The 14710-nt window shown below is 38.4% G+C and overlaps 1 protein-coding gene across 3 annotated transcripts; it reads left to right on the top strand.

Moving 5' to 3' along the window:
* Positions 1–2593: 2593 nt before the first annotated feature.
* coasy (CoA synthase) lies at positions 2594–13905 on the top strand. 3 transcript variants are annotated; one of them, XM_088323939.1, is made up of 10 exons: positions 2594–2710; positions 3884–4592; positions 6936–7150; positions 8283–8414; positions 8539–8728; positions 8796–8860; positions 8916–9000; positions 10557–10654; positions 11115–11261; positions 13650–13905. In XM_088323939.1, exons 2-10 carry the CDS (start codon positions 3941–3943, stop codon positions 13695–13697), a joined length of 1632 nt encoding a protein of 543 aa, XP_088180065.1. In that variant the 5' UTR covers positions 2594–2710; positions 3884–3940; the 3' UTR covers positions 13698–13905. The 3 variants fall into 3 exon arrangements, with proteins under 3 accessions (XP_088180065.1, XP_088180064.1, XP_088180066.1); XM_088323938.1 differs by having other exon boundaries at positions 10554–10654; XM_088323940.1 differs by lacking the exon at positions 13650–13905 and adding an exon at positions 12609–12762 and having other exon boundaries at positions 10554–10654.
* The last annotated feature ends 805 nt before the right edge of the window (positions 13906–14710 follow it).

The following is a 14710-nucleotide window of genomic DNA, read 5'->3' as shown; positions in this document are numbered from 1 at the left end:
CTGTTTATTCTTGTTTTGCTTGTAGGACTTTGTTGCACTCCGGTGTAACATTCTGAGAGATTCCTGCAAGTTCTGTTTAATCCTGTTAAATGCCTAGTCTGTAGTTTTGCCTGCATTTGAGCCTGCTTTGTTTTGTTTTTGGTCCGTTTGTGTGTTAGACAACTTTTCTTTCTCAATTAAAGTGACAGATCGTCTACGCAAATGAGTTCCAACTTTCTGCTTCCCGACCCGTTTCGTGACAGGACCCTTCATCACCTTACTCTTCCCAACATTCACACATAACTTACGCCTATCACAAACTCTTCCAAACTCCATTACCAACCTTCTCAAAGATATTAAAGCTTAGGTGTTTTATCTTGACTACTAGATATCGCTGTGTGGTGCAACCAAAAAACAGTTCTAAAAAGTACAAAGAACCATGGCATCTCCAAAGACCCAGAGTGACCAAAACACACCATTTTAATTTTTTTTGCCCAGCCTTTTTGATAATTTCGGGTACTTATAGCTGCAAGATGTCGGACAATTATGTCAGCTGCCTTTCGGTGAGGCTTGTGTTAAATAAATGTTAATTTATTAACCTTAGGAGTGTTTTAAGAAGTGCATGTTTATATGGTAGTTCATGTATTTTAGCTTATTTTTTTTTTTCAATGAAGTTTTATTTACCACTAGATGGCACTGAAAAATACACACTGTCCCTTTAATTCATGGATGTCAGCAATCTTCCTGCAGCTCAACCAGGACAGAACAGAGGACTTAGTCATCAGTCCTGAAAGTTTAAGAGAGGAACTTTTACCAAAACTGCAAGATTTTGACCTTCACAAAATGTCAGAGTCTCTGGCCTTATTATTTACTGTAACATTAATTTCATCCCACATATTAAAATGTAGCTAAGATTAGTTCATGTCATCTCAAGAATGTAGCTAGAGTCTGCCGTTTTCTCTCAGGCTATGGTGAAGCAGCATTGATCTATATTTGAACAGTCTGCTGGAGAACGTAAGGTCTGCTGGCACGCTTAATATTGTTAAGAGGAGGCTCAAGGCCCACTTTTTTTTACAATGGTTTTTAATTGATCATTTATACAGTATTTAGTTTCATTGATTGGTAGAGTGTTGTTCTGCTGCTATCCCTACCAGCAAACCTCCCTCAGGCAGGCTTGGGGAGTAAAATACACAAGAATACACGTTTTATTCTTTTCCTTGTTCGCTTTGTTTACATTCGGCATGTCTGTTTGCTCCTCTTTCTCTCTCTCTCCTTTTTTTCTCTCTCCTTTCTTTCTCTTTCTTTCTTTCTTTCTTTCTTTCTTTCTTTCTTTCTTTCTTTCTTTCTTTCTTTCTTTCTTTCTTTCTTTCTTTCTTTCTCTCTTGCTTTCTCTTGAAGAAGTAGTCCCTTGAATTTAACTTTAAGCCTGCACATATAAACTCAAGCAAATGAAAGCTATTAGAAAAAGACAAAAACAGTAAAATGACAATTTTGTCTCGTTTTAATTTTGGTCCTTTTATTTCTTTTTATTTCTTTCATTTTTTGGGAGTTTCACTTTTTGTCTTATTTCTTGATTTTTTTTCCCATTTTTGTGTTTTTTTTGTCCTTTTGTCTTTTTCTTTCATTTTTTGTTTCTACCTTTTCTTATTATTTTTATTATGTTTATCTTTTGTTCTTTTTTATTTTTTATTTTGTTAAAAAAAACATTTTTCTTGAGCTTTACTTTTTGTCTTCTTTATTTTTTTTACTTTCTCTTTTCGTTTTTCTTTAGTCCTTTTTTCTTATATATTTTTAATACTTTTTCTCATTTTCTTAATTGCCTTTTCTATAGTAATAAGGTGCCTTTTGGTCACTTTGAATTTACGTATGCCTTCTTCCATAGCATTCGTTTTCAGTAGCACATCCATCATTCATCTGCACCAGTTACCCTTAGTAAGATCACAGGGTTGCTGGAGCCCATCCCAACTATCTTCAGGCAATGGGCAGGGGACACCCTGTACTGGTTGCCAACAGAGCACACAGAGACAGACATGTCACTCGCTCGTTCACACCTGCATGTTTTTGGGACTGTGGGAGGAAAACCGAGTGCCCGGAGGAAACCCACGCAAGCACGGGGAAAACATACAAACTCCACACAGGAAGGTTTGATCTCACGACCTCAGAACTGTCCAGAGGACGCACTTCCCACTCAGCCGCCGTGCTGCGACAAATTACAGCAACATTTAGTGGAAAAATAATACACACTGTCCCTTTAATGTTAATATTAACCATGTAATACCTAGATATAAACAAAACATACAATACATTTCTTTTAACCACTTAAGTGGTGTTATGGGAGGCCTTTGAATATGGAAATTAAATGTGGGGGGAATTTAATATCCGCTGATTTAATGGGTTTAAGTAAATTAAAACTTTGAAAGTTATCATTTAAAACGTGAACCAGCTCTAATTTTTTCATGGTTCTGCACCGATATGTAAATGAATATTTTCAACTAACTTGTGTTGTTAAAAATGTAAAACTAGCCGACGTTTCTTTACGGGACGAAAAGAACTTGCCATCCCATGCACCACTGCGGTTCCCCTTTCAAACCAATCAGACTTCCTTTTGATATCACGTGATACTCCGCCCACATCTTCCATGATCTCTGTCAAAGCTGGTGTTTACCCATTTGGACTATCTCGTTAAACATTCCCTTTCTATAGAGTGTGTCTTAAAAACGACAATTACAAGGTATGACCAAAGGCACACATCTCCTAATTTCACCTTTTGTTCTATGTTGTGACCGTGTGTTTAGTTTACGAAGTCTGTTTATGTTTGCCAGTCGGGATGACACATAGCCCACAATGATGTATTTTTTGCTTTTTTTTGCTAACATGCTAATGTCCAGCTCCTCAAAGAAAATTAGCCGTAACTTAGATGTATGAAGTGCCTTGACTGTAGCTTTAGGCCTAGTCATATTAGCTTAAGTACAAAATGAAGGCTTTTAGATAAACAGGCTCAGACAGGAATTTTCCCAGGCAATCAAAATGTTTAAATAATAACTACCTAACATTAACAATGCAAAGCGCCCTTTTGTTTGTGACTCAAATTCTGTGTTGTTTTTTTATAACTCAATGCATTTGACTTAGGTGCTGCTCACTGGGATTTGATTGATTAGCACAAAGTAGCTCTAAAACAAGTAGTACGGCGTATAACAGCTGTGTCCAAACTTCATGAAGTTGTTGTTTGAATTGGTTAGCTAAAACTGTGTGAGGGCCTGGGATTTTTTTGAACAGTCTTTAATAATTTCACCTTCTGTGAAAGGTTTTCAATCATCGTCGCTACCTCGCCTTTGTAGCATTTTCATTTGACTAGCTGGGTTTTGTGAAAAACCGCTGCTGTGCTGAAAACAGCTTCCAGTGGCTTTACCTTTTTTGCAGCGTTCGTTTTCCGTTAGCTTTTAGTAGTCTCCGTGTTTCATCTAGCAGTGCCTCTTGATATTCTATTTATTGCAAACTGCTGCAGATTTTTTTAGAAAGTTAGGCAGACGCAGGTGTTTCAGATTTTGGTGAAATAACACTCCAAATTCCACTTGTCCTGGAAGCGGCAGCCCTCACAATCAACTTTCCTTTTTTATTTACAGTCCATAAGTCAAAAATGGGGTGGGCTAGAATCATTGCAGAAAGCCAAGGGCAGGATGGCCAAAAGGTTGATGCCATCATCTGATGAAATAGTGAATTGTTTTTTTGTTTTTGTTCAAATGTATTTTCTACTTCGGTCAACATTACTGGTGGCCACATATTAATAATTTTATGATTGAAGCCACGGGCCAGTAAAAATTTGATCACTGGTTGTGACTGGCCCCCGGGCCAGACTTTGGACATGTTTGGTGTATAACTAAAATATTTTTTTTCTCATCTTCAGTCTTTCCTCCCTGCAGCTTTTATAGTGGCTGTTCCCGCGACAACAGTATCCAGGACAATGTCAATGTTCAGCACGGGTATCCTAGTGCTGACTTCCCCCCTGCACACCTTGCGTATCACCCCCGTGCTCCGCTCGGCTGCCCAGAAGGTAGAGCAAACCCTGTACGTGCACCTGCACCCAGGCCTCAACCTGGGCAGCGGGCAAGCTTGGCCCGTTTTCATCCCTCCGGCCGTAGACTTGTGCTCGCTCATTGCTCGCCTGTACAGCAAGGCGGCCGATGTGTGCGCGCACCTCGACGTCCGTGTCCTCCTTACCCACATCCACCCCCCTTCTGGCACAGGGGGCCCCTTCCCCACCCCGCAGTACCTGTCCCATTCCCCCGAAGTGCTACTGACGGACTTTACTCTCCAGGACCCGGCGCAGTCGCACCAGGTTACACAGTGCCTGCAGGGATATGCCGGACGATGCTACGTGTGCCGGCCTGGCTTGCCGTCTGTGCTGCTTCGTCCGCAGTTTGCCATGCTACAGGAAGAAACCGGTCCATTAGAATCTGAAGAGGATTCTAAACCCTTGGAGACGTACCCGGATGTGGTGGTGGGCGGCACCTTCGATCGCCTCCACGGGGCCCACAAAACCCTTCTCAACGTGTCTTGCTTGCTCGCCACCAGACGATTTCTCATCGGTGTCTGCGACCAAGGAATGCTGAAAAGTACGGTTGAAACCTAATATAGTTACTACTTAAATCGGGGGTCTCGAACTCAATTGATTTGGGGGCTACTGAAGCTAGTATCTGGGTAAGTTTGGGCCAAATGGGGTTTTCCACGGACACAGCTCTGATAAAAACATTCTGCTGTTCTTAAAGGGACAGCGTTTCGTATTTATCCACTGGATGTCGCTGTAATGTGTAGTGCAACCAAAAATGAGTCCAAAAGTGCCCTTTTTCTTCCAATTTTTACCCAGCTTTTGGCAAAGAAATATAAAAAGAAGGGGAAAATGCATATCTATGTATATTATTATATGTATATTATTATTATTATTTTTTAAATGGAACAAAAATAAGGAAGAGGAAAAAAGGGGCAGAAAAGGTACACGGGAATTAAAAGAAAAGTAGGGAAAAAGAAAGCAAAAAAAATGAAAATGGAGAAAAAGAAAGAAATTGAAAACGAAAAATAAGCAATTTTATCCCTTTTTTCTTTTAATTTTTACATTTTTCTATTGTCTTTTTTCATTTTTCATTTCAGGAAAGTAATAAGGTGCATTTAGGTCATTTTGTGAGTGTCTGTATCTTGTCTGCTTGCGTTGCGCTTTCAGCACTTGTTTTCGGTGGCACAACAGAATACAGGTACATCTAGTGGGCAAATATTACACACTGTTACTTTAACTTTCATATTAACCCTGTAAGACCTAGATATAGAAAACCATAAAATACATGTCTTTTTACCACTTAGATCAGGGATGTCAAACTCCATTGCACAAGGGGCCAAAATTCAAAACACACTTAAGGTCACGGGCCAACCAGGATAAACATTCATCGAACACACTTAAACTGAACGTTTTTGAAACATAAATATGAATGAAAACAGACAAGAATATTAAATTTAAACCTTAAATCACTTATACAGTATTTATTATTTTGTTCTAAATAAAAATATCTTGTTAAATTATACAACTTAGAACTTAACTTAAACAACTTAACATTAAAATACAATTCAAATTTATTTGCTCCTATGTCAATGTATATATTAAAAAAAACTCAAATATCCCAAAAGATTTTGCTCTCCTTAATATATCTCCTGTCAAAAGAAGAAATATGAAAATGCTACACAAATTATTTTGTAAAAACGTCACAACATTCTGAGAACAGGGAACCTGATGTGCTTAGCTTTGGCGCAGACGGAGTAGGGCGAGAGATGGTAGGGAGTGCTTGCACTTTTGCATAGCTCCACCCATCCTTCCCTCTCACCCAATAAAAAAACTAAGTTCTCTTGCGTTGTTTTGGCGTATTTACATTTTTTTCCGTGGATTCATCAAAAAGTATCTGAACACTGAACACAGATTATATTATACTACTGATACATCCAGCTTTTATATAAAGGATTCTTTAGTGTTGTACAGCGAAAACGAGTTTTTTTTGTGTGACACCTTGACTGTATCGTAGTGAAAACGTGCCCTATATATTCTGAAAAGTACTGCTTGGTAATTCAGCCTTGGTTTGGCTTTGCGTGTATCTGAACAGGATTATTGGCTCAAGTTTTGAAGGAGATGGAGAAAATTTGCAATTAGATTTCTCTCTGAGTTATAGGTACTCATAGAAAGAGCTATATCAGGCTCGCGAGCCATAGGTTCCCGACCCCTGGTGTATAGTATAGTATACGTCATATATAAAGGAATAGGTACAGTGACTAAAACGTCAGAATATGATGTCCAGGGATGAGACGGCGTTGTTCATATTGATGGGTCGTTAATAACAATAATGTAAAATGGTCGTGATTACACGGCGGGCCGGATGTGGCCTGCGGGCCGGGAGTTTGACACATGTGACTTAGATGGTGTTATATGAGGCTTTGAAGATGAAATGAATTTTTTGCAAAAAAATATTTGTAAAGTATTATGAGAATGTTATTATACTTACTTGATAAATCCAGTCCATATAACAAAGTGTTCTTACTTAGCCAAAGTTTTGCAGATTGTGAAAGTTCTGCGACTGTGAGCCAGGATTCTTTAGGAATTTCCAACCCAAAATCATTGCGAGTCTGAACAATAACACCTAATGTGACTATGTTAACGTGAAGAATGTCAACAACAATAACAAAAAATCCCCCACTTTTTGGAAAAAATAAACATTTTGTCATTTTACAATGCTGGGTCTTAAGAGGCTTAAGGCGGGGACCTCAAGCTATCATATTGGGGGCCGCAATTGGCCCCCGGGCCCTGATTTTGAAGTCCTTGACTCAACTGAAAAATTGATTTGACGTACATATCTGTCAAGGGTACTGTTACTTACAATTCAAACCATTTGTGTTGGACTGACATTGTCTTTGTTTCCCCTCAGAAAAGGTCCTGAAAGAGCTGATCCAATCGTACGACCTTCGTGTGGAAAAGCTCCACGAGTTTCTGCGGGATGTCAAGCCCTCGTTACAGGTGGAGATCGTGCCCCTGAATGACCCACTTGGGGTATCTGTGTCGGACCCCCTGCTGCGCTGCATCGTGGTCAGCGAGGAGACCCGTAAAGGGGGAGAGGCTGTCAACAGGAAACGTATCGAGAATGTAAAGTTACCACTCACATATTCCCTTTTTAGGTTATTATTTAATTCCAATTGAAATGATTAGTCCGTCCGCGGCACAGTTCTGAGATCATGGGTTCAATTCCAGCTACTGCAGCCTCCCTGTGCAGAGTTTGCATGTTCTCCCAGTGCCCGTGTGGGTTTCCTCCAGGCACTCCGGTTTCTTCTTTCTTTTTCGAAAAAACATGCGTGGCTGATAGGTGACTCCAAATTATCCCTAGGTGTGAGTGAGTGTATGATTTCATGTCTCTGTGTGCCCTGCGACTGCCTGGCAACCAGTCCAATACGTGCCATTAAATTTGTTTTGAAACAGTAATAATTAAAGCAATTTATTTCTCTTTTTGGGCACTAAATTTGATAACATGTTTTGAGAACTTTTTTGCTCAACTTTTGATTTTTGTTGCGAAACGTGTTTTTTTTCTTGAGTAAATGTATACAGAAAACTGTATCTATGATATTAACAAAACTTTAATGTGGGTCTTAAACCCAATACACTTAGATGCTTTAAAAGAATATATTTTTTATTGGGAAGGAGTTGACAAAGAGACTGCTGGGAAGATACCAAGGTGGTGATTATTATTAGGCTTGTGTTTGCTAAGAAAATAGCAACACTGTTATTTATTTCATCAACAAACAAGCACAACTTTTTTTATGAGCTCGATAAATTTTACCTATGGGGACCATCTTTGTCATCAAATAATTAGCACTAATTTGAAACTTTTTTTAAGCTACGCACATCCAGCTGTTAATCATTTGATTCTGTCTGCTCATTTTTAATGAAGGGCTTGAATGTCGTTTTGAAACAGATGGAAAAGAACACTTACAAGTTTTGTTGGCACTATGAGATCCATGCCTGGAATCCTGACTGTAGTTTTGTAGCTAAACCAGGAACGGATCGTGTTCTTCCGACAACGTTCAATGTAGTTTGAGTGAGCCATCGTTTGGGTAAATGTGGTTATTACAGTAAAAGGGAAAATTATTAATAGTACGGTTTTAACATTATATTTTTAGTATTTTCATTAGTCGGGCTGGATTCAAAAGTATAAAGTATGTGTATGTGGCCAAAAGACCATAATTTGCACATGCCTTTTCTAAGGTCTTTTATTCTCAATCAGGGGCTTCCTGCGTTGGTTCTTCACGAAATCCAGCTGCTCAAGGATGTACATCACTCTGAAACAGAGGAGGAGAAGATAAGCTCATCCAGCCTACGCTCCCGCCTGCTGGGGACCCTCCTTAGGCCACCCAAAGTAGGTCCATTCATTTATGTTTTTGTTTATATTTTATTTTTTAATTGAAAAATGTTTAACCGGCAGCTCAATTTAAGACCCAAAGCTGAGCTAAATGTCAACTCTTTTTGTTTCCTCGGGTAAGGACACACCCCACCTTCCTCTCCGGCCGTATGTAATCGGCTTGACTGGTGGGAGCGGAAGCGGCAAGAGCTCAGTTGCCAAACGATTGGAGGACCTTGGAGCTGTCCGCATCGACTGTGACAAGTTGGGCCACCAAGTCTACGAGCAGGACACCGCTGCCTACCAACGCGTCATGGAGGAATTTGGAATGGGTATGCTAGTTTTTTGCAGCGCTGGGCCACAGTTTACCCCTCAATTGATTGTTTTAATTATTCCTAGATATCTTAAATGAAGATAGAAGCATCAACAGGCGTGCCCTAGGGAAGAAGGTGTTTGGAAAAGAGGTAATATAATATTAAAACACATGATGGGTCCCCATCTGATTTTGTTCATTTTCAGGAGAGATTAAAAGCGCTGACAGACATTGTGTGGCCTGAAATTGCACTTTTAGTCAAGGACATCATCAACGAAGCCAGGAATCAAGGTACTAGATTCCATTTATGTGCAGTGAGGTTTGTGTCTGGTGAGGCAGTCAGATTTACAACTAGATGAACCTTCATCTTATCATTTGATTGTCAGAGCTAGAAAGCTATATATAAACTGTAGCATACGAAATACACATGGTAGTGTCTTGCCTTAACTTACACTGTCGTTTAAAGGTTTGGGGTCACCCAGGCAATTTTGTGTTTTCCATGAAAAAAAAGTCAAATTTCTTTATCAAATGAGCTGTACAATGTTTCCTGTTATTTAGTCCATATTAATTGTTTCCTACTGTTGGCCTGTCTTTAATATGTTTTTTTTTTTCCTTTGCCACTCGGACTTGAAGGCCAGCATCTTGGAGTTGTCTTTTCTCTGTAGATGTTGACAGTGGTGTTTGGCGGCTACTGTTCAACCAAGCTGCTAATTTAGGCATCTATTTTTCAATATAGAGACTCTAATTTACTTGTCCTCTTATTTTCCTACTCTTTTGTGCTGTTCTCTGAAGGAAGTAGTACAAACCGTTGTAGATCTTCCATTTCTGGGAAATAGATATCTCTCATGGAATAGTCTTCATTTCTTAGAACAAGAATAGTATGTCAAGTTTCACATTAATGTTTTCCGGCCATTCTAAAAGTTTAATCATACTCAGAAATGCGACGCTCCAGATACTCGACCAAGTCAAAGGAAGGTCAGTTTTATAGCTTCTGTAACCAGCTAAACTGTTTTTAGTTGTGCTAACATCGTTGCATTACAACCAGACCTTTGCAGTTAACACATTTACCACATTAACAATGTATGGACTGTATTTCTATTTAGTTTCATGTTATCTTCATTGGAAAAAAAACTGTGCTTTTTCCTTAAAAAAATAGTCATTTCTAAGTGACACCAAACTTTTATCTGTAGTGTATAAACGAAGGCTATACGCGGTTCCTTTTGAATAAAAGCATCAAATGGTGGGTAATTATCCACCCAACTATTACATTATTACTGGAAGACTAGTCTTGCTGTTAGCTTGGTAATATGATCACGAATTCTTTTGTTTGGGTCTGAAGTGTGCGTGAAATTAGAATCCTTGGTCTCTCGCCCTCTGCCATGAGGCAAGAAAATTTTGTGCTCATTTTGTATCTGCAGACACTCAGCACAGTAATATGTTACATACTGCTCCTTTTCAATACAAGCATCAATAAATAGGTAATTCTTTATTACAAAATAAAGGGCATGCAGCAAGAAAAAAGTACTGGATGCCTGACTTGCTCTTTTCCATTAGTGATGGTATTAGAAAGCCTAATACCATCACTAATTCTATTGTTTGGGTCTCACTATCACCTTCTGCCTCGGGGCAAGAAAATTGCGTGCCTCACTCTGCATCTGTAGACATTCAGCACTATAATACGTTACATATAGGTATACAATATATTTCGTTTTATATTTCCACGATGACCTCACCTGCCTGCCCTGACTGCACGTCACTGCTTTTTTCATAGGGAACAGTTATATAGCATACAGAAGTGAATTTTTTTTTTTTTTTTTTTTTTTTTTTTTTTTTTTTTTTTGGAGCAGGTAAAGACGTATGTGTGGTGGATGCAGCAGTTCTCCTGGAGGCAGGCTGGACAGACATGGTCCATGAGGTGTGGGTGACCATCATCCCAGAGGAGGAGGTACTACGCTACATGTCCTACAAGCCACATTAACAATTAATAGTTACAATCCAATGAGGAAAAATAACAGTTTTGCTGAGTTAGGAGGTGTGAAAAATTTGGTTTAGGAAATAAACACTTGAAGAGTTTAGAAAAGAAATTGAGCATAGTAAGGTAGAATCATTAAAATTATGCTTAGGTGTCCAAACTACAGCCGAGGGGGGGGCATTTGCAGCACACCTACCATTTTCCAGCTTTCCGTGGCATCTACCAAAACGTATTGCTCCTAAAAAGTGTAATGTGTCCTGTTGAGCATTTTAAATAGTCAACGATGCAAATTAACACATTCACAATCCTGTAAATAGAAAAAAAAAATCTTAAATAATTTCAAACAAAGGGCATTGGAACAACTATGATGATTGCTTCCATTTGTTTAATTTTTGCAAAAAATTTTGTTTCACATTTAATTGATTTTTTGTAGGCGGTTTCTCGGATTACTGAGCGAGATGGCGTGACGGCGGAAGACGCCCAGCACCGCCTCCTAAGTCAGCGTTCCAACCTCCAACGATTGGAGTATGCCAACGTGGTGTTGAGCACACTGTGGGAGCCCGAGGTTACCCGCAAACAGGTGAGCTGCTGTCCTCCAAACATACTCAACTTCTGTCATTGGTCTGTTTGGAGTACCAAATAGACCCCGCTTTCCATGTTTGTGAACAAGTGCGACGTAGCCAAGCTGCACGGCATTGTTAAGGCAGAATGGTAGAATTTGTGTCGGTTTATACCAGACCGTTGACATAAATTGTAGACAGTAACATCTCAAAGTATGTGCAAGCCGCAAAATAGCAACTTTTTTTCAGTGATTAAAGTCAACAAAAATAACCCCTTTTTTTTGCTCAGCGCTACACATACAGTGCTTAGCGAAGGTATCTCAATCTATGCATGGGTCATTTATTAATATGACTCGCATAAATCTGCATGGCAGTATGGTGCTCTGGAGTTGCTTTTGTTTAGCAGGAACTAGGAAGGTCGTTAGAGTTGATGGGAAGATGAATGGAGCCAAAAAAATCTGTTGGAGTTGCAAGAGACCTGAAAATGGTACACAGGTTCACCTTCCAACAGGACAATGATCCTTAACATAAGGCAACAGAAAGGTCCAAACAAACAATATAAAGGTGTTAGAACGGCCAAGCTAAAGTCCAGACCTTAATCTTATAGAGCATTTTTGGAAAGATCTGAAAAATGCTCTGCACAAACGATCAACATTAAACCTTAAGGAACTGGAGCTGTTTTGTAAGGAAGAATGGGCAAATATTTCTGTTTCAAGATGTGCAAAACTTATAAATACCCAAATTCACTTGTGGCTGTGATCGCATCAAAAGGAGGTTTGTACAAAGTATTCACTCAAATTGGGTAACTATTTTTACAATGCCTACTTTTCCATTTTTATTTGTTAGCACAATAGGAAATGTTTAACTTCACGATTGTGTCTCAAGTGTTGTTTTTTTTTTAATCTATAAGTTTGAAGCCTAAATATGGCATTATGTCTAAAGTGCTTGGGGGTGCAATACTTTTGCAAGGCACTGTAGACCGTGTGAGCCACTTTGTATAGCTTTCCTAGTATTTCTGATGCTGCGTTGTTCCCATTTGTCTCATGCATAGGCCAATCTTGTCCTTTATTAAGGAAAAGAGAGTTATAAAAATGGTATAGTTTTTGGCAGTGCTTGGGTTGAATTTGGTGCTGCTTGACCACCCCCAAAAACAGGCAGGATACGCCCATGACTAAAAGTACAATTTAAAAAAATTGCGAAAATCTATGGTAATGAATCAGAGTGGTCTGTAGCTTAAGACTACAGACCACTATAGAATATTTTGAAAAAGGGGATTAAGATCAAACAAGTTGAATATTAACCTTTTTTAATGTTACCTGTTTCTGAGTTTGATAATCTGCCATATTTTTATCTTTGCACATGCGCAGATGGACGAATCACAGCTCAATTAATTTTCCATCATCTGTCTAAAGCCTCCATATGCAGTCATCATAATTTACATACCTCTCTGATTTGTACTCTTGTTTTCCTGTAGGTTTTTCATTTGTACTCATAGCTTTTCGACCCATGGGTTATCCTGTAGCTTTTCACTGCGTTCTGATTTTTACCCGTAGGTTTTTTTTATTTGTAAGCGTAGCTTTTCAACTCGTAGTTTTCCTAAAGCTGCGTTTTGGTACTCAAACCTTTTTTCAAAACTTTGAGTTTTACCTGTAGCTTTTTGATTCATTGCTTTTTTTTGTAGTTTAATTTTTTTATACTCATAGCTTTTTGATCCATAGTTTTCCCATAGCTGTTTTTGGTTCTCATAGCTTTTTGGGTTTTTCGTCTAGCTTTTTGACCCATAGGTTTTCCAGTAGTTTTATTTATTCTCATAGTTTTTTGTGAACATTTTTATTTGTACTCAAAGCAATTACACTCCTAGGATTTTACATAGCTTTTATTTTTGTACTTGTAGATTTTTGCCACTTTTGGATTTTTATTCGTAACTTTTTTGAGCCATAGGTTTTCCCGGAGTGTTTTTATTTGTACTCGTGGCTTTTCGACCTGTAGTTTTAGATTTTGTTAGTTTTATAACACTTTTTGATTTTTCGTTGTATTGTTCTTATTTGTACTTGAACCATTTTAATGCTCTTTGATTCTTAACTCGTAGCTTTCTGACACGTATCCACAGCTGAGTTTTTTTGTGTATGGTTTGAAATCCATACATTTTTCGATTCCCACACAAGGAACATTTAAAAGACATAAATAGATGCATTAATGGGTAAGGGTCTCATTTTACAGGTAGGAATCGAGATCATGCATATGAATCATGTTTTTGTGACAGTGATCATAGAAGCTACTTAACTGTACAAAGTTGACAAAAGCATGCAACAATGCAATGACTCACACAGTCAATGACATTTTCTCTGTAGCTGTACTTGTTTTGTAAATAAAATTGAGTTTAAATTTCCTTTTGTTGTTCCAAAAAGGTAATAAAAGCTTGGAATCTTCTCCAGAAGAGGATGCACCAGCGATGAGCAGCACAGGGGAGTTAAGTAAAACAGAAATGATACGACAGTGGCAATCCAGTGCTCCTATCATACGGGGAACAACCAAAATACGTGTGCCTTTTTACCTGGAAATCAGAAATTATACTTCTAAACAGAACTGGAGAACATTTTACACCCAGTTTCTATGGCATAATTCAATCTTGCTGCTCTAGTACTCTCCAAAAACTGGGAAATTAACTCTCTCTCTATATATATATATATATATATATATATATATATAAAATCACACACACAACTATTTGGTGTCAGTGCCTTTTATACGGTGCAGTAACAGGGTCAAAATCAATTGTTTTTTTAAACACGACTGTACTTTTATGGATGAAATGTTTGTGCACGAGTATGGAGAGGAAATATTTTTTTGAAACACTATATGTTCTTAAGAATTGGGACACCTCATATGGAGCTTTTGTGATTAATTGCTTAAAGGTGGTGTGCGTAACTTCAAAAATATTCTACTTACTGACGCCATCTTCTGGCTGTAATCATTGCTGCTCCTTTGTTGTGCGTGCAAGTATGTGAAATTCTTAGATATGCTCGATTAAAGTATTTTTCATCATTCACCTCACCTTGAAAGGAGGCTGGGAATAGGAGGGAGGAGAGTGATTTCACACGCATGCTCGTAGTGTTCTTTTGTCTAGGATGAAAATGGTGAAAGAAAAGCACTTTTAAGGACACCTCAAATTACGCACCCATTTAAAGTGTTTAAAGTTTTTCGCCTAAAAGACATTATTTTATGGATTTAATTTTATTAGAATAAATTGAGACTTCACACCATTGTTTTTTTGGAAGGTTAATGAGGAAATAAATATTTCACTGTATACAATGATCTCAATTGAACCTGGGGTTCAATTGGCAGCTCTCCAATCGTTTGTGGTTCTCCTTTTGATGAAAGTTAAAGGGACAGTGTGTATTATTTGAACATTAAATCGCTGTATTCCGTTTCACGACAGAAAACCAAGTTATGATTCAAATTATGGAGA

This window comes from Urocampus carinirostris, chromosome 19 (genome assembly GCF_059441175.1).
Source record: "Urocampus carinirostris isolate Australia breed hairy pipefish chromosome 19, RoL_Ucar_1.0, whole genome shotgun sequence".
Classification (NCBI taxonomy): Eukaryota; Metazoa; Chordata; class Actinopteri; order Syngnathiformes; family Syngnathidae; genus Urocampus; species Urocampus carinirostris.
The sequence above is the reverse complement of the archived record's forward strand: the minus strand, read 5'-3'. Positions and strand labels throughout refer to the sequence as shown.